Consider the following 22,117-nt stretch of genomic DNA (forward strand, 5'->3'; position numbering starts at 1 on the left):
AATCAACTAACAATAAAGAGTTTCCTAAAATTACAAAAGATAATTGGTTAATGCTATGAAATATCGTCTTATCATTTTTGTGCAAAGATAAATGACTCAAGCCAGCATTTCCCTTGAAGTTCTCAATTTTACTGATTAAACAGAAAAAGCCTTACTTCTAACCAACAACAGTTTTTCCATCTTTTGGTTCAAGTTAAAAATTTGAATTTGCCTTCCTTTGTCTACTATATGCTCCATGGTACATTTAACAACTGCCGACTAAGCATCTTCATAACTGACAATGCACAAATTCATATACACTAGTAACAATACACTATTTCCAAGTTTCTAGATAGTCTATAAGGATAAAAACAAAATTTTGTTTGCGCAATATCTACGCGTGTCTTGTTTAAATGTTAATAAAGGAGACATTGTTGAAAAATTTTGAAAATATTAAGCAGAAGCCATTTTTTAATTATTTGATTTGCTACAAGAAGTTGTAAATTATTTTCCTTTGGTTTGCCTTTCATTTCTAAAAGTTAATATAAGTTTATATAAATTCATGTTTATAGAGTAAAATATGAAGTCAGCTGTTCTTAGCTATAAAACGCTAAAAATTATAAAATCAACCGTTTTTATCGATAATTTTTAAACATACTCCCTTAAAAACCATATCAAACAGACTAGCTACAAGTTTAGTTGACTCCCAAATTCTCATAGGGTGGCAGCTACTGTACAACAAATTTTGAACTATCAACTCTCTGGCGGCAGGAATCGCTGACCAGCGTTTCAAGGTCACAAACTAGTTCTGATATAAGCCCCTTCAGTAACAGTGTGCAAAAATATCCCAACAGCTTGCCAAATTTGGATTTCAACCATGATATATATAGGAGGCAAGTACAAACTTGTCATAAATGTTTAAAAACAACTTAAAATGCCATTTTAGGGCATGATTAAAATTTTCTAACTAATGAATTATGCATATACTTATCACTCCTTACACTGTCTCAGGGATACTACTAGTAATAATAATAGTGAATGACTTATCCTTATGAAGATAACATTTCTATTCTCTTCAATAAAATAGTATTCTCAGGCTAGATAACCAGTTAACCAATATTCTCTCCAACGATCATACCTTGATCACTGTAAAATTTGTTACAGTAACTTCACCAAAATAGCTGCGCTTACAGTTCAACAGCGCAAGAAGAAGAATCGTACCTTGACCATGGCCAGAGCAAATGGATGCTTGATTTCGTACTGGTTATCGACAAGGATTTTGAGACCCTGTCCATTCAGATCGCACGTGAGCAGCTTGTTGTTGTAGCCATCGATCACGTAAATAATCTCAGCATCGAAGTCGAGAGCCAGGCCTGTAAAGCATTTGAGTAGATCACAAGAGCTGCTTATCAACAATAACACAATGTTTGACTTAGCAACATGCGGCCGACAAGCAACATTGTGTGTGAATATTTGAAATCTGAAAAATGTTGTAAAAAGTCGCTTAAGATCAGATGCCCGATATGCAGATATGATAAAATATTTTAGGAAGAAGGTACGCTGAATTCAAAATATGCAAAAGAAAAATAATGCAAGCGTATTCAAGGTCATATTTTGAATATTTACCAATCCTAGCCAACATGAACTGCAGGAGTTATCTCTTAGGCTAGCCCAACAATAACCTTACAATAACCTTACAAAAACTTAAACACACGTCTTTCTGGCGTCTGCGGCTTTTCTTGAAGCATGAAAAGCACTGTAAACGACTCCGTCCTCCATAATGGAAACAGAGGCACAAGGCAGAAGGCAAATGAGACAAGCCTGAAAGTTAAAAATGAGCTCGTCGCAGGTTCAGTCTGACAGTCCTAGCCATAGCAATGACAGGCTCTCTGATGTTCAACTGAAGACGGCGCAGTTGCTATAATAATGAGAACTTTCTAGAAACTATTCAGAAACAGACAAAAAGCTTAGCGCAGGCATTATTCCATCATAATGGAAACTTACCATTGGGCCAATGTAGGTTTCCAGTTACTGTTCCTGAAACAATGGTAGTTATATTCTGGCCTGCCATGGTGGCCCTTACCACTCTCGGGTTGGTGGCTGACCAATCTGTCCAGAACATCAATCTAGTAGCCAGAAAAATCAAGCAATAAACATACCAAGGCTTTTAGCGAGTCACACTGCTTAAGACTACATCTTATTGAGTCAAACCAACAATACTGACTACCTATAAGAATAGCACTAGTTTAGTGTAAAGGTAGGCAAAGAATATTGTTGTAGTATACAGCTATTCAGCACTCAGCAAAAATCGGCCATTAACACTGACTTCAATAACGCGAAACAAACCCGTGTGCTGGGAAAACCTCCAAAGCTCTAGGGTTTTCCAAAACCAAAGACAGGTTATTGGTGACGATAGTCCGTCTCCAGTGAGTTAAAGTGGTGAAGATCTCTATCTTGGGTGTTTGCGAGTCGACCAAATAGACGTTGTCGCTCTCCCAGTCAAGGCTAATACACTCTACTTTGCCCGTGTTACCAGAAAAAAGTGTTTGTACACGTGGGTAGTCGGAACTCAAGTTGTAGAACTGCAACAAAAGAGAAATAGTGGTCGGTACAGCCAACATCAGTAAACTTAGAAGACAGATATGACATACAGTCCTAGTCCTAGAGAAATAGTGGTCGGTACAGCCAACATCAGTAAACTTACAAGACAGATATGACATACAGTCCTAGTCCTAGAGAAATAGTGGTCGGTACAGCCAACATCAGTGAACTTACAAGACAGATATGACATACAGTCCTACTGCACTACACTAGCTATAAGCTGTTGACAGAACATGCCAGTGTCTCCAGTTACTCCTCCCGTGTCTCCAGTTACTCCTGGTGACAAAAGTTCCAGTTAGCTTAAAAATGAACTTACACAGAATGTGTAAATTATAGCAGATTTTATTATAATGTACTCATGTAATCATAAAGGCATTTTTCTATCATTTGTGATAGTTTTTTTTGTTGAGGTGATCTGACTGTCGAGATGTTTCAAGACTAAAATCAACGAAGCTTGATCGTAGTTTAACGCTCAGATTGAGTGGGAGTTAGATTATGACATCTACATTGCAAAGAGACCAACAGAATAGAGATGCGTAACACTGCAACTTGAACGCAATAGACGATATCGATGATAGCAACTAGTGAAATCATTTCGGCACAAATATTTCTTCTGAGAAATTCAACTGCGATCAAGTTTTGTCGATTTTAATCTCTAACGTCAACAACAATTGCAAATTATAGAAAGATTTCAATACCTTCTGATAAAATCTACCAAAGATTTTATCCAAAAGTTCATGTTTAATGATACGGACAGATGGTGTTTGCTCTGTCAAATATTTTAGTATCATCGACTGCTAATAATAACCAAAAGGAAGGAGAAAAGAGGTAGACAAACCATGATGGAGTCTGTGTCCTGATCAGCCCAGTAGAGGATATCTCTGTTATAATCAAACTCAACCGAATAGACCTCGCTGACAGAGCTGCCGCTCACCAGAAACACCGACTGTTGCAGATTGATATCAAACCTTAAAAAAGAATGGGATGTTTTAAAACGCTTTCAACTAACCGACTATGTATAGTTTACCCTTCATCAAGTATATCAACTTTTATGTACACCATTAGCAAGACCAGGGTGTTGAAACCCTGATCGAATTACAGTCGGAAAATAATTACACTGAATATCGATAGATAGCTTTTGTATCCAGAAGATGCGCCATCACACAGACCTGACGTAAAATCATAATCACGATTCTATCTCAAATAAAAATCCATGAAAAGGGAGCGCCATGTGATTTGTGCAAATGCGCAAGGCACAACGCATGCACATGCAATTTATTTAAAGATTGACTTGCAACAAAATTCACATTACAGTTATTTGATATAAAAAGATTCACCATGTCTTACTCTGTTGTGTTGTAGGTGCAAAATATGTGGAAAGGTGATTACAAGCTCTTAAACGCTCAAAAACGAACAGAAAATCGCAGCCACACGAGACCGCCGTAGGTTGGATTCCCTTTCCAAAACGGCTCAAATGTGACGTAGTTGTGTTAGATGGTTTCTGTTTGCATTTTCTTGCAACCTTATTCGTCGAAAGATTTTCACAAATATGCTTCACGCATTCAATAAAACTATGTCTATTGTTCTTACGCGTCTGTTTTATCGTCATCGTAACGCTGTCACTTTTAGCAGTGATATCTTATAACTTACCGTAAAAATTCGTCTACTTTTTTAGCCTTAGCTTGAAGGAGTACATATCATTATCTGATAATCATGACGAGCCTGATGGTCACTTGTGATAATCGAAAAGTGCTGCAGAAATTATTTGCGAAGTATTGGGTCACATGATCAGATTACGACTTGGCAATTAGACCAGGCCGAAAAAAACTGTAAAGTAGCAAGCATCTATATTTGATACGGGGTCTTCGGTAAAACTCGAAGTGTTAGTCATAAACTAGTACTACGATAAGTTTTATATTGAGCTTTGTATTGACCTTTCAATTCACGTAAGAACATACGTGACAAGACGATAACCAAATTTCGTGGTTACGTCATCGAAATGAAGAGATTCCAATCTACGGCGGCTTTTCGTTTTTGAGCTTTTAAGAGGTTGTAATCACATTTCCACATATTTGGCACTTACAACACAACAGAGTAACTCATGGTGAATCTTTTGATACCAAATAACTGTAATGTGAATTTTGTTGCAAGTCAACCTTTAAGATGATATACCTCTAAGATGGCAAAAAACTGCACTAGAGAAGATATGGAACTCACTTGTAGATGCTGGTACCGGTGCTGTATATGAGAAAATCAGTCTTGTTAGATGGTGGGCATTTGCGGTTCACAGGGTCAAACTGATGGTCATATCCATTCTCACAAACATCTCCTGGAATCTTCCGGTAACCTTTTCACGAAAAAAGTATAAGGTTTTAATAAAAGCAGCAATAAGTCTATGATGGAAGGTAATGCAGTTTGAGTAGCTCTCCAACTACATGTGTGTACCACGGATTATATGCTTCAGTAGGCAGGTTTATTACTATTAACTAAATGTTAGAAACTAAGCCTGCCAGTTGATGCTCACTTATTGCGAGTGTAACGCCGGAATGTAAACTACTTTACACAATAGCAACTTTTGATGCTTGGATTTACTTCGAAACTAATCGTAGACTGGACCTCCTTTAGTGTGTTTTTGTGTGATGGGTTACAGAAATTTCCTAAACTATGTAATGTTTCATATAAGAGTATAAATTGAATAATCAATAATGAATAATCAATAAACTGGGATGCTTTCGTCTTTTAATGCAAATAAATTGAGATTTGCCAGTTGCTGCTTTGGCAATATAAACATAAGTTTGATAAAAATTCAGTTCATATCAAACTTTGATGATTTCCAAGCTATTGCAATAAGTGATATAATAGTAGTCATAAACTCCAAACCTATATTTGATAACATTGTGTATGTAAAATAATGTGCATCGACAATGTACAGCTAACTGTATTATTGATATTTTTGCAATGATGATCATTATTATTATTACGCTATCCGCAAAATGATGGAAGAGAAAACAACTTAATAAGAAAGCATTGACCAGAGCATTCAAGTTTTAGTCAAGTAGCTAGTTGGCTGCAAATCTGTATGAACAAGATTTTGCATTTGTCCTTGACCTGTGGTACTGCGAGTGCACAAGTCTAATGAGAGATTATAAATCGGTTCACAAAGAAACTACTCTTGATTAAAGTACAATTATTTTCTTTAAAAAAACAGAAATACATTAGCATCAAATTCAAACAAGCGTTCCCGCTTTCCCTTTCAAACCTTACTATACCTCTGGTGACCGTGTAAGTTGTGCCAACTGTACTATACCTCTGGTGACAGTGTAAGTTGTGCCATATGGACAGACAGCGGGAACACTTGTAGAGATATTAGCCACATCATAATCTCTGATACAGATTGCATCCTGATTCACATAAAAACTAGGCTGTGGGTTCCACAGATCTTCCGTCTCATTCACCAAGATATATCCATAATCACTACGAGACAGAAAAGGATAGAGATGAGCACCATAGTGAATCCCGCTATCACCTACTATGTACAAACTAACATGGAATAACTAAATATAGTGAAGATAAGGAGTCGTGCTATCACCTACTATGTACAAACTAACATGGTATAACTAAATGTAGTGAAGATAAGGAGTCATGCTATAACCTACTATGTACAAACTAACATGGTATAACTAAATGTAGTGAAGATAAGGAGTCGTGCTATCACCTACTATGTACAAACTAACATGGTATAACTAAACGTAGTGAAGATAAGGAGTTGTGCTATCACCTACTATGTACAAACTAACATGGTATAACTAAATGTAGTGAAGATAAGGAGGCGGAGCGTTTAATATAAAGAATATGAAGATGACCTGCCCCAGTCAAATCAACCATAACTTCAGTCACATCTGTTAGTTATAGAATGTTCAGCTCAGTATATGCAATGAAATTTTCAGCAATTTCTTTCTGCGTCAATCAAAATATTTTAGGATATCTAGAACAGGCAGAGTTGGGTGTTAAATACCGTTGCTAGGAAAACCGAACCCTCAAGTGATGCTAAAATCAAAATGATGCCACATTTTGTTAAGATAAATTATATTTATTTAATATTACTATATAAACATCTTGATAAGATGAAAAAAGTTGCCAAGAGTAAATTCTTTGATTAAATTGCCAGACAAACTTAGTACATCAACAAAATACCGACAGGACAAAATTGAAACTAATGCGTAGGGATAATTCCATAGAAATTAATCTTGTGAAATCAATCAAGGCCAAGGTTGATTCCAATGTACTAAAGTAAACTGTAACCCCGTGTCTAAAATTAGTATCTGTATGGGCAAACCTAGAAAAAAATCTATTAAAATGATATTAAAACAACCTAAACAGCAAAGGTTACTAGACATAAAACTCCAACAGCTAATGTCATACAAATTCGCAGCGAAAATTACAGGCACCATTAGAATTGCTGGTTTCACTAATCAATGCGGGACAACTCCTCATGAGTAAAACCTGCAAACAACCAAAGGCACAGGAATCAGCAGCACTAGCTCTAACGGTACTTTTCTCAAAAAAAAATTGAGAAGCTATGTCATTGCTGCCTCACTTATTTCCTAAAAGCATCTATTCTCAGTTGGAAAGCAAATGAATACATGGTTTTAGTCTCGCATCTGATAAGCTTAATAACTCAAAATATTAATGATCATGTTATGGATGATTAGGGGCGTGACAGGTCACACACGCATATCTGCTCAACGAATCAGTGCAGAGAGGCAAATACTGAACACTGAAGTCCATCCAATTGTCACCAACTATGAGTGACATGACTGGACGAAGTAAAGCAAAAGAATCCAAGCATTTGACACGAAGCGAGTGCTCTTAGCATAGATCAGGTTTATATCAGGATATGCATACATATACATATACAACGAGAAAGAACTTCGGTGGCGTCAAAAAAATTTCTTTCTGGTTAAGACAGACAACTCACCATTCGTAGTCAGCTCGAACACACTTGCAGATTTTAGTCGTAGAAATTCGTTCATAATCTCTGCCGTTAAAACAGAAAGAGGTGGGTTCTTTTCTCTCAACCACTTCCTGTTCACCAAGTAGACACGTGTCATTCTTAGTTTCACTGATGCCGGGAGACCAGAGCTTGTAGTCTGAGTCAGTACATATCTGCCCTATAACATACCATTAAAAGTTTCCCCTTGAGCATTGCATTAAAATATGCAAAGCACTACAGGTGATGGAACAGAGCTCTCCCCACCCGTCAATGTGTATATGCAAATCCTGAGAATAAGGTGTGCTGAATCACTTTTCAGATTACTTTTATTACAAACATAAAATGGTGCAATGCATAGAAACTGAATTCAATTGAATGTTAAATGCATCTTTACAGTAAGATGCGGCACGTCTTTGTCCCATTTAGATATGTAACATAAACAGATTTCATTAGGGAAGCATAACTAGAGATGTTATGTATTCACAATCTTTATACAATGGTAGACATGAGCAACAAGTGTTTTCTACAATGCTTGACATGAGCAACAAATGCTTCCGATATTGGTTGGCATGAGCAACAAGTGCTTTCTGCTATGTTTGACAGGAGCAACAAGTGCTTTCTACAATGATCGATATGAGCAAAAGTGTCCTGCAATGGTAGTAAGAGAAAGAAGTGCAGTGACAGTTTAATCTCAAATAAACACTCCAGATCAAAACAGAACAGTTCATGACAGTTACTGTTAATAAGTTGAATCAGCCGTAGTGCAACAGTTACCTCCAAATATGGTTTCCAAGTTGAGATGAATTATGACCCAAGAGTGAGCACCGGACTCCGAGCCCCATAAGGAGAAATTACCAGTTTTACTACCCGGTTCAGTGAGGAGTCCATAGATTGTGAGTGATGTGCTAGTAAACTGGTACTCTGTCCAGTTGCGTCCTTCATCATACGAGTAGCTGCGCGTGTAGGACAACAGTTATACAGCAAAAGACTATATTATGGCAATGCTATACATGCCAAGTTACCGGACAACTTACATATACTCAACATATGCGCACGCAGGCATTGACAACGTGCTTGATAACACAACTGCAAACTGCTATGTATACAAGAAACAGCAAAACTTAGTAACTTTGTATTTAGTGAACCTTGCAACTTTTCATCCTTAGTAACTAAGAGAAAGGCGTTAAGCAAAAAGAGCAGTAGTGCACGCTACCATCTCTATGACTCACAGCTTCATCAAGGGACCTGCCTAGGACTATTGAACTGGGGACTCATACCTTCGACAAGGGACCTGTCTAGGACTATTGAACTGGGGACTCACAGCTTCATCAAGGGACCTGCCTAGGACTATTGAACTGGGGACTCATACCTTCGACAAGGGACCTGCCTAGGACTATTGAACTGGGGACTCACACCTTCGACAAGGGACCTGCCTAGGACTATTGAACTGGGGACTCATACCTTCGACAAGGGACCTGCCTAGGACTATTGAAATAGATGGGAACGTGATGAGCCCCTGTCGCCATCTTACAGCATTCTCACTGACCAGCAAGGTTAAGGTCAAAAGACAGTCTTGTTCAAATGGACGACTGCATCTGTGTACTTCACACCAGCAACAACACTTCAGTGCCCTCATAAAATAGTGAAGCAATCAAAAGAATGCGATATAAATCGCAGAGCGTGCAAACTCACAGAAGTGTGTTTGTTAGCTTCTTAGCTGGAACCATCACGATCAGATTGCCATGGTCACCAAAATTATAGTGGTAGTTACCTCGGGCCACCTAAAAATGCAGGTAATGTGATGATCTAAGGCCAGTTAAGCAATGCAAATGGTAGCAGCTTACAGAGCCGCTGTAACTTCCTTCTTACAAGCTCATGAAATCAATAACGATAATACGCTTCACTGAGTTCGAGATTGTCAACAGCGAATTGACTCAGCTTTGTTCAACACAAGCAATGCAATGTGAATGACTTTAACACACAGACGCTTGGCGCACTGTGTCACCGTACCATTCAGTACCGGACAGGACCCAGCATCTCTCAAACCTACCTCTCGCCATGTGAAACCAGCATCAGTTGATAGAAATATTGATGGATTCGTGGACTCGGACAGTATATAACCAGCCATGCCAGAACCTATGACGAGTCCGACAGCATTGGCACTGCTTAAGATCGGAGCAGATCGATAGCTTGAACCGAAAAGAAAGTCTTGTAGTAGGTGCAGGGTACAGCCAGTGAACTGAAACATATACAAAAAGCCTCATGAAATACTAACAGTAAACTCCATAGACCTAAATTAACAGTTAGTACAAGAGAGAATCATAAGTCTGATTGTACTAATCAGACGGTTATCAAACCCTTCTCATACATGCAAAAGCTTACCGAAGCTTGCAAAATACTAAAGTGGATTGTCATGGAAGATTGCAAAGTCATTTATTACAAATATGGCAGGCGCAGTATGAGGAAATATAGAGAAAGAATTAGTCATACGCCAGCTCATAGGCATGTACTGCCAGCTCATAGGCATGTACTGCCAGCTGGAAGGCATGCACTGCCAGCTGGAAGGCATGCACTGCCAGCTCGAAGGCATGCACTGCCAGCTCGAAGGCATGCACTGCCAGCTCACAGGCGTGTACTACCAGCTCATAGGCATGTACTACCAGTTTATAGGCATGTACTACCAGCTCATAGTAATGTACTACCAGTTCATAGGCATGTGCTACCAGTTCATAAGCATGTACTACCAGTTCATGGGCATGTACTACCAGTTTATAGGCATGTACTGCCAGCCCGAAGGCATGCACTGCCAGCTCGAAGGCATGCACTACCAGTTCACAGGCGTGTACTACCAGTTCATAGGCGTGTACTACCAGTTCATAGGCATGCACTGCCAGTTGAAAGGCATGTACACCTCAGCACCAAGCTCTCAACGACTCCCCTGCATATGATTAACAATATCAAATATAACCACATTCATGCTTTTTACATCAAATTCTGCCTTATCAGATCATCACACAGCAGCCTCACCAATCATACAAAAATAAAACAAGGTCACATATCTGAGAGCCAGACTTTGCCTCAATATCATGCTGTGAAGGAATATACCAATAGACACAGGCAGCCTAAGGTTGCTATAGACTGTAATACCCAGTAGCAGTGTAAATGATGTCCATGGCGGTCAGCATACGGAGCCGTAATATGGGTCCACTCTCCTCCCTTGTCGTAGGTTATGCGAGTCGTCTGGTTAACATCAGCTAGGTTAGCATCAGCACTACCGTTAGTGAGGAACTGAGAGGCGATGTAGATTCCACGCAAACCTTCGACTTTGTGGATATCAGCAAAGGGCTCACTATAGTACCTCCTAAAAATGCGACAAATACAGACAGGCTACAATATTACGAATGGTGTGTGTGTGTCGCTACATTGAGATTAGCGATTAGCTATTAGCTATTATTTTAACAAAGATAACAAGAAATATTTAGTCTCTATATTTCTACATAATGAATTCAAATGCTTTCTGCACTCACAAGCCAGGCAGCGATGTTCCTTCCACAGACGTGGGGCTCATATAGACCACGTTGGGAAGGGAGAGAGTGTACTTGCTGCCCGTAACATCAGAGACATAAAGATGTGTAGACTTGGCAGCATGTACCACGCATATCATAACTCTGTCCTCATCAGCATCAACGATGTAGTACTCCTACAAACCCACAGGCAACCAGATCAACAAAGAGAGCAAATTAAATGAAAGGCAATTATTGTTGTACCAGGAAGCCCATCTCTAAATGGAGGCTTGGAGACACAGTTATTAGTATGATGCAAGACTAGTGATTATAAACTAGTGAGCAAACAGTCAGTTATTAGATAGATGCATGACCTAGATGAATACCTTAGGGAGATCGCTTGCGAATAAAAGAAAGACTTCAATACAATACACATTATTACTTTTATACGATTATCTATCTGAGAGCAAAAGAATATACAAATTTTAGAATATGATTTCACATCATAGCTGCCTGATTATCTGCATCGTGCTACGCACACGCACAATTCTCATAAGCTGACCGTAACAATGTGTTTTTAATTATTGTCTAATTTGACAAATAAGGGACACCTGCTCAACTGAGGTTGTCAAAAGACTAGCTAGTGTGTCAACAATGTTAGTCTCACCTTGTTCTCGTAGTTTGCAATCACTGGAAATTCTGCTTGCACAAAGTCAGACCCATTCTTGGAGACAAAAAGGTTCAGGGGAGAGGTTGATGACCAGATCACCTATCGGAGATGAACCAAGCATTTTAAGCGTCGAAAACTATTATATACTCTCCAACTTGTACAACGCTATAACTATAACAACAGTGCTGGAGGTAAAGGGATATGGCAATAGGTACAACAAGAACAATAGGAATTAGGTTTTCTTGCTTTGATAGATATTTAGCCGAGGGGGTTGAAAAAACCAGCCAGTCTACTGTCAAATACTTAAAAATGCTCATTGATGGAATGGTTAACAGGTTAGTATGAGTAATTAAAACATTGAAAATAAATAAAAATACATGCTTATAGAGTTATAATTAAATACAGTAAACTGACTTCTTTTTTGGTAGCAAACAGAAATGAGCCCTGGAGTTCAAATCCTTGCACATTGCTGATGACATTATTCTCCTGGATTCCATCATCGTATGTCATTTCTTTGAGGTCATAGAGGTTGAAGAGACCAAAGTAGCTAGCGACCAGTACAAATATCTGGTCAGGTTTCCATCCCCTGCGGACAGCGAACAACAGCTAGTGACTGTGTCATTTAGAGAAATGTTGTAATTTATTAATACCTGAAGCTAGTACATTTGCACTGAACAACTAAAGCATGGTAATATGTTGTAAAAAAAATCAGTTTACTCATCAAACCTGAGGCGAATATGACAGACATGAGCTAGAGGCTACTTAGTAAACTCATGATTGGAAAAAGCATCTAATGCTAATGCAGTAACTATTTCATTACAATTTTCTATATAAGCAACGCATACTCTTATAGATACAGCCTTCAAATGCTATTTTCACAAAGACATCACTTTTACAAGTAAGAATATACAGACCAAGGCATTGGTCCATAGCGTTAGGACGGAATAAGCATTTTAAAATTCACCATTGAAAGTCTTGGACATTCGAGCGCAACATTGACCAGCTTCCACCAAAGTTGTAAGAAATATAGAGATTGTTCGTGGCACTACTAGATAGAGATGAACCGCCAAACGCGATGACCACATCCTCCCTCTCCGGGTGAAAGGTTATTATCGTCGGATGAAATAAAATCGAGACGATGTTGAAGTTTTCCAAATCTTTTGTGATAAGCAGAGACTTGTTTTCCAAATCAGCAAAAATGTAGTTTTTCTAAAAGAATAAATCACATTGATTGACAATAACAGCGTCATTTGTCGCAACCATGACTTCCTCCTACGGATATACATCGCACCGTAATGCAACGTATGACAAACCATCACTGGGTTTCTACAATAGTAATCAACACAAAACTTGCTACGAAGGTATCGATAAGTATTTGAGTGATATAACAATATCTGCTTTTGGTTAAGTTACAATAATTACACAAAAATTTAGTAGCAGAAAACCAGAACAAAACAACATGAAAAAATGATTTTTGAACATAGTAGACACATACTGCAACGGAGCTCATCTTCTGAACAGCTGTAGCGTGATAGAGATTGTCAATGTTGGCTCCAAACGTAGACACCTTGGTAAAACTCTGTCCATAGTTCTTGGATACGTATAAATTGGAGCTCCTATTACTTCCAGATGTTTTGGTCAGAGCCACAATGTATGGGGTGGCTCCAGCCCAGCTAATAAGGGCATTGGTGTGGTTGTCGTGTAATTCCACCTAGTAACAAAATGCAGGCAAAATATTTAACAATTGAAATTGAGTATATTTTTAGAATGTATATTTGTAATCTCCGCCAAATAAATATCAACCATAATATATTGTTCAGCGTAAAAATAACAAAAATGAAATACTATTTTACCTGTCGGTAAAACGCAAGTCATTCCATACAGACCAAGCAATAAAAATTGTCCTTGAATATCAGGCATATTATTTAAAGAGGACTAAGTTGGATTTGGAAACTGCAGTGATATGAACATGAAATATTAAATATAAATAATTAGAATGAACAGAAACATTGAAAATTATAGAACTTTTGAATTGAAAGTGGTTATAAAAAAAAGCTTCAATATTCGAAACAAGTGTAAAAGTGAGTGAAAGCTGTACTTGATTAACCCACACCATTAGGCCTACTCATCTATCACATATCAGATAACTATCAGATGACTAATATCGCTTGCAAATAAAGTTCTCTTTTTAATAAGTCTGTATCAGTCAAAGCAATACACTATATATACAAACTCTTGGACACATTTAAAATACGATTGTCACAAAGTTGTAACCATTAACACCGAAAACTACTGTATATATTATTGATTACATGCTAACACAAACTAGTTATATTCACCATTACAAAATTATTGGTACTAAACACCCATACCTGCCAACTCTCACACATTGGGCGTGAGACTCACGCAATCACCCCAAAGAAAAAATGAAAATGCGTGAGAAATGCATGAGATTTTTGCCCCAGTTTCCACAATTTTATATATACTATCATTGATACATCAATTGCCCCAAAACCAAATCTCACACATTGCCCCACTCTTGGGTTGGCAGGTCTGTAAACACCGTAAACGTAACTCATTTTAATATATCCTTTTTACAGCGTTTTCTCAATTTTTCGTGGACGCTTAAGTGTCACACTCATCTAAATGTTTCAATTTTCTTTCGATGCAACTATTTTATTTCATTCCGACTGTTTTAAAAAACTCTTGGCAACGTTTTTCTTGTAGAATGTGCACTACATCTCTGAGTTGAAAGCTGACAACTGTGGTGTCTTTTTATAATATATATGTCTAACTTGAGGTATTCAGAGCTTCATAAGTAACAGTTTCAGTCAAAAAGGAGACAGGCAGCAAGATGTCTAATTACGAGTATCTAGGCTGAAGGTCAACTTGAACAGCTATCGCTATAGGATTACTAGTAATGTTAGTCTCTCGTATTCTGAAGGCCGAATCATTGTTTGTAAATGAAGTAAGGTAAAATCTTCAAAGCTAGTTTGTTGGAGTTGTTTAATTAATTGAGGAGCAAAACAACCGCCGAGAGTTGAAGCATTGAAACTATAACTTTTTCAACAAGTATAACTATTTCTAATTCTTACCCTGTGGTATTACTACGTAAACTTTTCTGCGTTACGACTTGCTGCTCACTATGCTGTTTTTCTGTTCATACAAGTTTATTCATTTTTCTGTTGACAAAGCCTGTAAGATCCTGCCTTAAAGGGCTTAAAGTGATTTGTCACTAAAGTACATTCTTCTGCAATTAGTTGTTTATTACTCGAGCTTTAATATATTTACAAACCTTCGTTGAGTATGGTTCAGAGGGTTGAACGCTTGGTTGTTGAGGAACATCTCGTCTCAATCTATTAGCTACTGATATTTTGTCATCAACCTTCAAATTACTTTTAACCGAGATGTCTTGTTCTTCGTTCAGAAGCAGATCCGTATCATGGTCGTTATTTGTAACGCCATCCGCGCTATCAGCAATATTAAAGGGTAGTTTTATTTCCAACGCATCATTTGCGAATATATTTTTCCGTCTTGAAAATATTGAACTGCTCCAGGCAAATGATAGTATACTAAAAATTACTACCAGCCGGACCAGAGATCCGCTCCGGTAAGCCATTATGCCATAAAATGCTGATCGACTAAAATGTTGATCGCAACAGGAAAATCCAAATACCTGTTCTCCCAATTGTAATCGCTACATAAAATCGTCCGCAATAAAATATCACCGTTTTTATTATAATATTTGAAATTATTAAACTTGTTGTTTTATTAATGTTATCCAAACTGTTACAGTGTTAATAAATTCTTAAATATTAAAACACTGTCTTCAGATATATACGTGAGGCTGTGTTATGGTTTTACTGCGCACGAAAAAATGCTGCAATCACGTTCTTGCATCCTTGCTAGCCTCACACTTAGCTCGGTTAAAGATCTGGTACCAAAATTATTTTGAATCAGTTTGATTTACACTTTTGATTTAGCGTATTAGCGAAAACTCTAACACTTTTATCAATATGCTAAGCTTATTCGCAAACTTTTTCGTCTCGTTTTTAAACGCGGCTCTTTGACGCGAGCAGACAACTCGTAGCACAACGCAAAAATCTTGTCAGTATTTTTTGTCTCTGCTCATTTTGAGTAAACCATGTAATTAAATTTTTTCGAAACATTAAGTTTTTATTTTTTACTTAACATGGATTTTTTTTAAATTATTCATCTCCACAACATCAAAAACGTCTGTATAATATAAACATTATATTATACAGACATACTCTGAGCGGAAGAGTGAGAGGCTCTTCCACTCGGTCAGGTATAATTGCAGTGGCTCAAAACCTGGTCAGTTTCTGGGTCGTTTTGTAGAGGTGGAGCTTAATCCGGAAATGCAAATGTTTGGTCGGCACTAAGCGACGAGGTTTTAAGCAAGTGCCAATGTTTAGTCGGTTAGAAATTGAGTCTGTAATCTTTTTATTTTTTTGTAACAAAATAAAGCATAAACATCGTTTTAGGCAAATCTTTAATCAAAAATATGAGATATTTCATCAAACTAGCATAACGTATTCACATAGTTGTTTATCGTAGTTTTGTCGTGTTAAGACGAAATAGTAACATGCTCACGAAACGGAAAAAATCTTCTCAAAAATACATCATTAATTATTCTGTATTCGTTTATACAGCGTGTATGAAAAATATTTTACATACGTTGTAATATGATTGCACTTACATGTATGTAACACGGTATTATATAAGTTATTGAATATTTGTGATTATGTTCTAACCAAATAAAATGCACATTGAAACAATTGTCTACTTTGCTACCATTCTGAGAGCTAAAGAAGATTCTATTTCATTTTAGTGTAACTATTTATGTTAGCGTATCGTAAAACAAAGATTGTGAAAAGGCAACAGAAGACATTAGTCTATCTTATCTTTACTGCAAACACCGACATCTCCAACAATTAACTTTATTTAGATTTTGAACATGACCGCACTCTGTAGGTATTCATTTGTCAATTTGCTTATATATTTATTATTTATGTACAAAATTGTGTGACCAAAAAAATTTTCTTGATTTGTTGGGCAAAAAATATTTTCTTACTGTTGGCATGATGTATTTTCTTGCTCCAATATAAATAATGCATGTGGCAATTGTTGTGCATCATTGTTAGCAACTTTCCCGTTACCTCCACAAGCACAATGTAGTCAATTCTGGAAAATCAGAGGGCAGCACACACAAAACCTTTAGCATGATGTATGTCTATTGGCATTGCTGACGTTGTACAACATACATTGTTTGAAAAGTCGATGCGCAATGACAAAATGTCTGGTGATGGACCACTGGAACAATGATGGGAAGTAGGTTGTTTCAGTTATTGGACGAATCTATCATGATAAATTGTAAAGTTTAATAATTTTACTTCATTTGATATAAAAAGAAAATGTTGCACATAACTTAATTACTACCACATCAGCACCAAAGTCATAAAAGGCCTTCAACAAGCACAAATGAGAACAGAATAACACAGTAGAAAAGGGCTACATATACTACATATAGATATGTGAAAATAAGTGAACATAAGTCTGGGTTATTTAAAAAAAAAATCAGTGTTGAAAATCCTGAATGTTTTATGTATGCAGGTATGTTTTAATTTGATCAATATATTCACTCAAAATTGAGCACAGTACAAGCTTGAACAGTTCGATTTTTTGCATATAAAAGTATTCCTATCTAGAACAAGTTTGCTCTCTATGGCTGCAGATAAATTGGCAATGAAGTGGAGGGCACGCCAGATGCCCTCTGGCATGACCTCCCTTCATTGCCAGTTCACCCACAGCTATAGGGAAAAAACTTGTTCTATGCCTATCTAGATATTGCATGTATTAGAAAGCCTCAAAAAGCATTTTTGCTCTGTCATTTCTTACTCCCTGCAAACTCCTCTTGGAGATCCTTGATCTAAAATAAAAACAATCATAGCATGTGTATTTACATCTCCTTGAACTTGTAAAGTACTGTGAATGCCGTATTCAAGTGGCATTATTTGCGACGATTTTTGACTTTGACAGGAATATTATTTGTTAATTTAATGAAGTAGATTGGAAAGTTACATTGGACATTGTGATTAGCTGGAAGTTAATTTGGCGATCTCAAAGAACCAGGCAAATCTGCTTTTGCTAGTTCCTGACTTTATTACTGTTTTTAAAGTAGTTTTATTTCACAATTATTTCCTGGCTTCATATATCTTCCCCGATCCTACATTGCTCAACCGACTTAGCCCATAGAGTTGACTTGTAGAAGACAACAGCGAAATTAGTCCAAGTACTCAGTCTATGAATCGGATGGTGTTGTGGCACCTTGTTATCAATTTCTCAAAGAGTTGATAACAACTCCAGAGATGCTCCCAAATCTTGATTAGAGACTTGCAAATCACATCAAATCACCAATCATAAGATTGGCATCAAAGCACCATAAAAATGGATTACCCAGCTTGTAAATTAAATCAAATTAAAACCATCAACTACATAGTGGATGATGGTTTTAATTTCATTTTATTTGAAAGCTGAGCAGTCACCCTTCTAAGTGATTTGATTTGGAGCAAAACGCATGCCAGCGATTTGATGTGCTTTACAAATCTGGAATCAAAGATTTGGGAGCATCGCTGCACAACTCTCTCCAATTCAGACACTGAGCACTTACACTAAAGTGACACGAAAGCATCATGCAACAGGGTTCTAATTTTAAAACTGAGTTACTGAATATTACCACTCACCGGACTGTTAGGTATGAAAGTAACATCAGGTGTCTGAGTTACATCTATAATGCTGTCGTTTGTGGCGTTTCGTAGATGCTCCCCACATCTATGGAAGCTCGCATAGCCTCTGCTCTTACTCCTACCCGTCCTGAGCAAGCACTGCCTTTCCTCCTTATCTTGAGCTATAAATCAGAATGCTCGAGGCATTAAACGTTTGGCTGGGTGTGAACAGGCAACTTAACAAATATCGTAGTTGGCAGCAAATAATTTGTTTCTAAAACCTAATCCTGCCTACACAAGGGGTTCTTCTGCATTATCCTACTATAACTTGACGTTTTTCTAGCTACTAATCTAGGGCTATAAATGGCTTGAAGATCCGCCTACCAATGAAATTCCACATTTAATCATAATTAATATTGCACAATTTGCCTAAAAATTTATTGCTGGTTATGTGAGTGAGTACCTTCGTGTTACTATCAGATGTATTGTCTGGAGGATGCAGTCTCTTTGTTGGATTCTGTGACTAAAAATGTAAATAATACGTAAATTATGTATATCGACACCATGTGACGACATATATGAATTTATGCACATGTATAGCATATTTATATTTGTGGGCACAATCTAACTAAATTCAAATTGGCAAAAGAGTCCAAACAAAGGCCTTGTTGCCAGGGCTTCAAAATAAGCATTCATTCTATCTTGCTTTTAATGATTGTTTTTGCAAATTTTAGGTGTGAAATTTTAAATGTAAAATAAAATATTACGTCCAAGTTTAACCAAAGGTGTGAACTGCGATATAATACTATCTGGCGCATGTGTGAGGCCTCGGGATGAGAAATTCTCATGGCTTCTCATGGTAAACTTCACTGGCTATTGGGTCAAGGATATGGTATCTGAGCATTCCAATCAAGTCCTTGTTTCTTTGCAATTCTACCAAATTTCTATGAGAGTGTAGATGAATTGAAATAAGAGAAAATGTTTTTGAACTTTGATGTACTGTGAGACCGAAAGCAAATTATCGAATACAGCTTAGACATGTCGCAACCCTCACAGTAGTGTAGACTTAGATTTACTGCATTCTCTGATTTCGGGCTTACAAGAATATAAATGTGCACGTGTGCTTTTGTTACAAGATAGCTATTTCAGAAATAAGACAAATTAAAATCCATAAAAGTAATAAATATTATTTATCATCTCTATGTAAAATCCATACTATACTATCTGTGCATTTGCAAAGACATGGAAGGATAGCCCTGTCTAAATATATTGGACATACAATGACCGAGTTTTGCTGTCCAAAAATATCCCTTATAATAGGCTGAGTAAAATATTCTTGGTGTACCGGTAACTTACCCTCCGCTGTTCTTTGTACTTTTCCTTCTGGGTTTGCTGTCTTTCAGGGCTGTACATGCAGCCATACTCTTTTTCTTCGCAATACTTTTTTTCTTCGCCATACATACATAAATAGCCTTGACTGTCATGAATGACGTTCTTACCTCTCCAAATATCTTCACCTTGCTAAATTAGAGCAGATAAAATTTTAAAATTAAGAAACATGGTACAGATTTTTTAGATTCATTGGCTGAAGATGTTGTAGGTTTTTAGCCTTACTTGATTGCTAACACTCAATTGAGAACTAACTGCTGCATGTACAATATACATGTATGATGCTTGATACATTTATTGCTTGCTTGATTGTAGTTATTAATATATACAATGATTTTTAATGTCATTTCAATTGCATGCCAATGCTTGTACACTGGAGCCCATGTATATCTTCTAATCAAGGCTGCACTATAAGCTTGATTGTAATCCACTGCATGTCTGTATATACACAAATATCCACTTCGTCAAATTAAGCTTAAGAGTTGAGTGTCTATAGAGAGTAATTCTTTATTGCTGAGAGGTAGATGGTGTGTATCCAGTGTGAGTTGCTAGTGAACTGATAAAAATTGTGTCAACTCTGCTTCAAGTAGGGCCTGTGACGTCATAGATCACATGGTACAAAAACAAACCAAAAAGGGCTTCATAAAACTGCAGCATAAAAACATATAAGCTACTATTGACATGTACTTCTATTGCACAACAACCAAGCATAGGCCTACATTTTACAATCAAGGTTACGCTTCACAATCAAGGTTACACTAAAATATCCGAGGTATAAAATGTTCATTTTCAACACAAAATCACAAATTAGGCAGTGGAGAAAAAGTGCTTTAAGGATATGAGATTACCTTCAAAAAGTCTTTCATGCTTGTTGAATATGCCGTCCTCATGGTTTGTGTAAAACTTGTTGCCACATTCGATTTCATGGGCTTTGATGGCTTGCTCAGCCTCGTCTAACAATGAGGCAAGAAGGAGCGGCATAATGCTTAAATGCACTGCAATTAAAAATATAGTTGGTAGGCCCTCAGGCTCCTCGTAGAAGTTGACTGTCGTCAGCGATCATGTCATTCAGCTATCGAGGCTTCGATAACCTACCGACACGATTGCCGACTACAGGCACGGGAGGCCTGTAGGTAGGCCTATATAGAAGATGAAATGACGAATACAAAAAGTCAGTTAAGAATACATGATGACCCACTGAGGTCTTCTTTTAGGGTTGAAGCAATATGAATATGCAGTGCATTTCAATTAATTTTTTAAGACAAATTGCAAGCAGTAAGCGACTCTGACTACTGAGGACTACTGATTACAGGCAAGCTGTCTAGTCCGAAAATATAATTGCCCTGCATTGCAGAAGACTACAAAAATTTGCTTTACCTTGCCTCCTCTCCTACACTTTTTGTGAACCAAACAGATGAGATACAGCCTAGGCCTGGCAGTGCCACTGGCAACGCACCATTGTAGTAACAAGTTCAAATCAAATTTGAGATACACAATTAAATGGTTGTTCCTTAGGTAGCTACATACTGTCGTTGTTTCAAACGGTGCTACAGTTGAGACTTGGTAGTAATATAAAGTTAGTTGTTAAAAAAGTGTGTGCTTGCAGCAAATACGGTAAAGATAAAAAACTGATGTCTTCTGTTGCCTTAATTTTTACAATCAATGCCTAACGAGATGCTAATACTAATATTTACAGTGAAATAAAATAGAATCATTTTAGGCTCTCAGAATGGTAACAAAGTGGACAACCGTTTTAATGTGCATTTTATTTGTTCAGAACATAGTCGTAACTTTTCAATATTTTATGTAATACCGCTTTACAAAAGAATATTCATATTAACAAAATATAAAACTATTTTTCAAATATAAACGAATACCGAATAATTAATGGTGTATTTTTGAAAAAACAATTTCCGTTTTGTGAGCGTGTTACCATTTATTCTTAACAAGAAAAAACTACGATAAACAGCTATGTAAATACTTTATGTTATTTTGCTAAAAGAACTCATATTTGTAATTAAAAATTTGCTTGGAAAATATGCTTACGTGATATTTTGTTAAACAAAAAAGATAACTACTCGATTTCTCAACAACTAAACGTTTGCAGTGGTTCGACTAACTTTAAAGCTTTTGTATTTCCGGATTAAGCTCCACCCCTACAAAACGACCCAGAAACTGACCAGGTTTTGAGCCACTGCAATTATACCTGACCCTTCCACTCAGCCGCTAAATGGGT

General features: G+C 37.1%; 2 protein-coding genes across 2 annotated transcripts in view; both read right to left on the reverse strand.

Moving 5' to 3' along the window:
• The window catches only part of LOC137395248 (sortilin-related receptor-like), a 75,103-nt gene extending 59,804 nt beyond the window's left edge, over window positions 1–15,299 (reverse strand). The window contains exons 1-17 of the mRNA XM_068082106.1: window positions 15,042–15,299; window positions 13,242–13,457; window positions 12,711–12,955; window positions 12,161–12,332; window positions 11,744–11,845; window positions 11,101–11,273; window positions 10,721–10,934; window positions 9,624–9,812; window positions 9,266–9,354; window positions 8,348–8,526; window positions 7,559–7,751; window positions 5,888–6,054; window positions 4,798–4,927; window positions 3,419–3,548; window positions 2,326–2,561; window positions 1,984–2,105; window positions 1,201–1,352 (exon numbers count right to left, since the gene is read on the reverse strand). Coding sequence (XP_067938207.1) covers window positions 1,201–1,352; window positions 1,984–2,105; window positions 2,326–2,561; window positions 3,419–3,548; window positions 4,798–4,927; window positions 5,888–6,054; window positions 7,559–7,751; window positions 8,348–8,526; window positions 9,266–9,354; window positions 9,624–9,812; window positions 10,721–10,934; window positions 11,101–11,273; window positions 11,744–11,845; window positions 12,161–12,332; window positions 12,711–12,955; window positions 13,242–13,256 — 2,508 coding nt within the window. The 5' untranslated portion in view covers window positions 13,257–13,457; window positions 15,042–15,299. The remainder of the gene's footprint in view (window positions 1–1,200; window positions 1,353–1,983; window positions 2,106–2,325; window positions 2,562–3,418; window positions 3,549–4,797; window positions 4,928–5,887; window positions 6,055–7,558; window positions 7,752–8,347; window positions 8,527–9,265; window positions 9,355–9,623; window positions 9,813–10,720; window positions 10,935–11,100; window positions 11,274–11,743; window positions 11,846–12,160; window positions 12,333–12,710; window positions 12,956–13,241; window positions 13,458–15,041) is intronic.
• A 1,890-nt stretch (window positions 15,300–17,189) lies between these two features.
• On the reverse strand, window positions 17,190–21,949 carry LOC137408986 (uncharacterized). Its single transcript, XM_068095533.1, has 6 exons — window positions 21,928–21,949; window positions 20,730–20,876; window positions 19,849–20,013; window positions 18,956–19,015; window positions 18,511–18,674; window positions 17,190–17,696 (listed from the first exon to the last, which is right to left on the reverse strand). The coding sequence occupies exons 2-5, from the start codon at window positions 20,805–20,807 to the stop codon at window positions 18,555–18,557; spliced, it is 423 nt and encodes a 140-aa protein (XP_067951634.1). The 5' UTR covers window positions 20,808–20,876; window positions 21,928–21,949; the 3' UTR covers window positions 17,190–17,696; window positions 18,511–18,554.
• Between the last annotated feature and the right edge of the window lie 168 nt (window positions 21,950–22,117).

The sequence above is a fragment of the Watersipora subatra genome, chromosome 1, assembly GCF_963576615.1.
Source record: "Watersipora subatra chromosome 1, tzWatSuba1.1, whole genome shotgun sequence".
NCBI lineage: Eukaryota > Metazoa > Bryozoa > Gymnolaemata > Cheilostomatida > Watersiporidae > Watersipora > Watersipora subatra.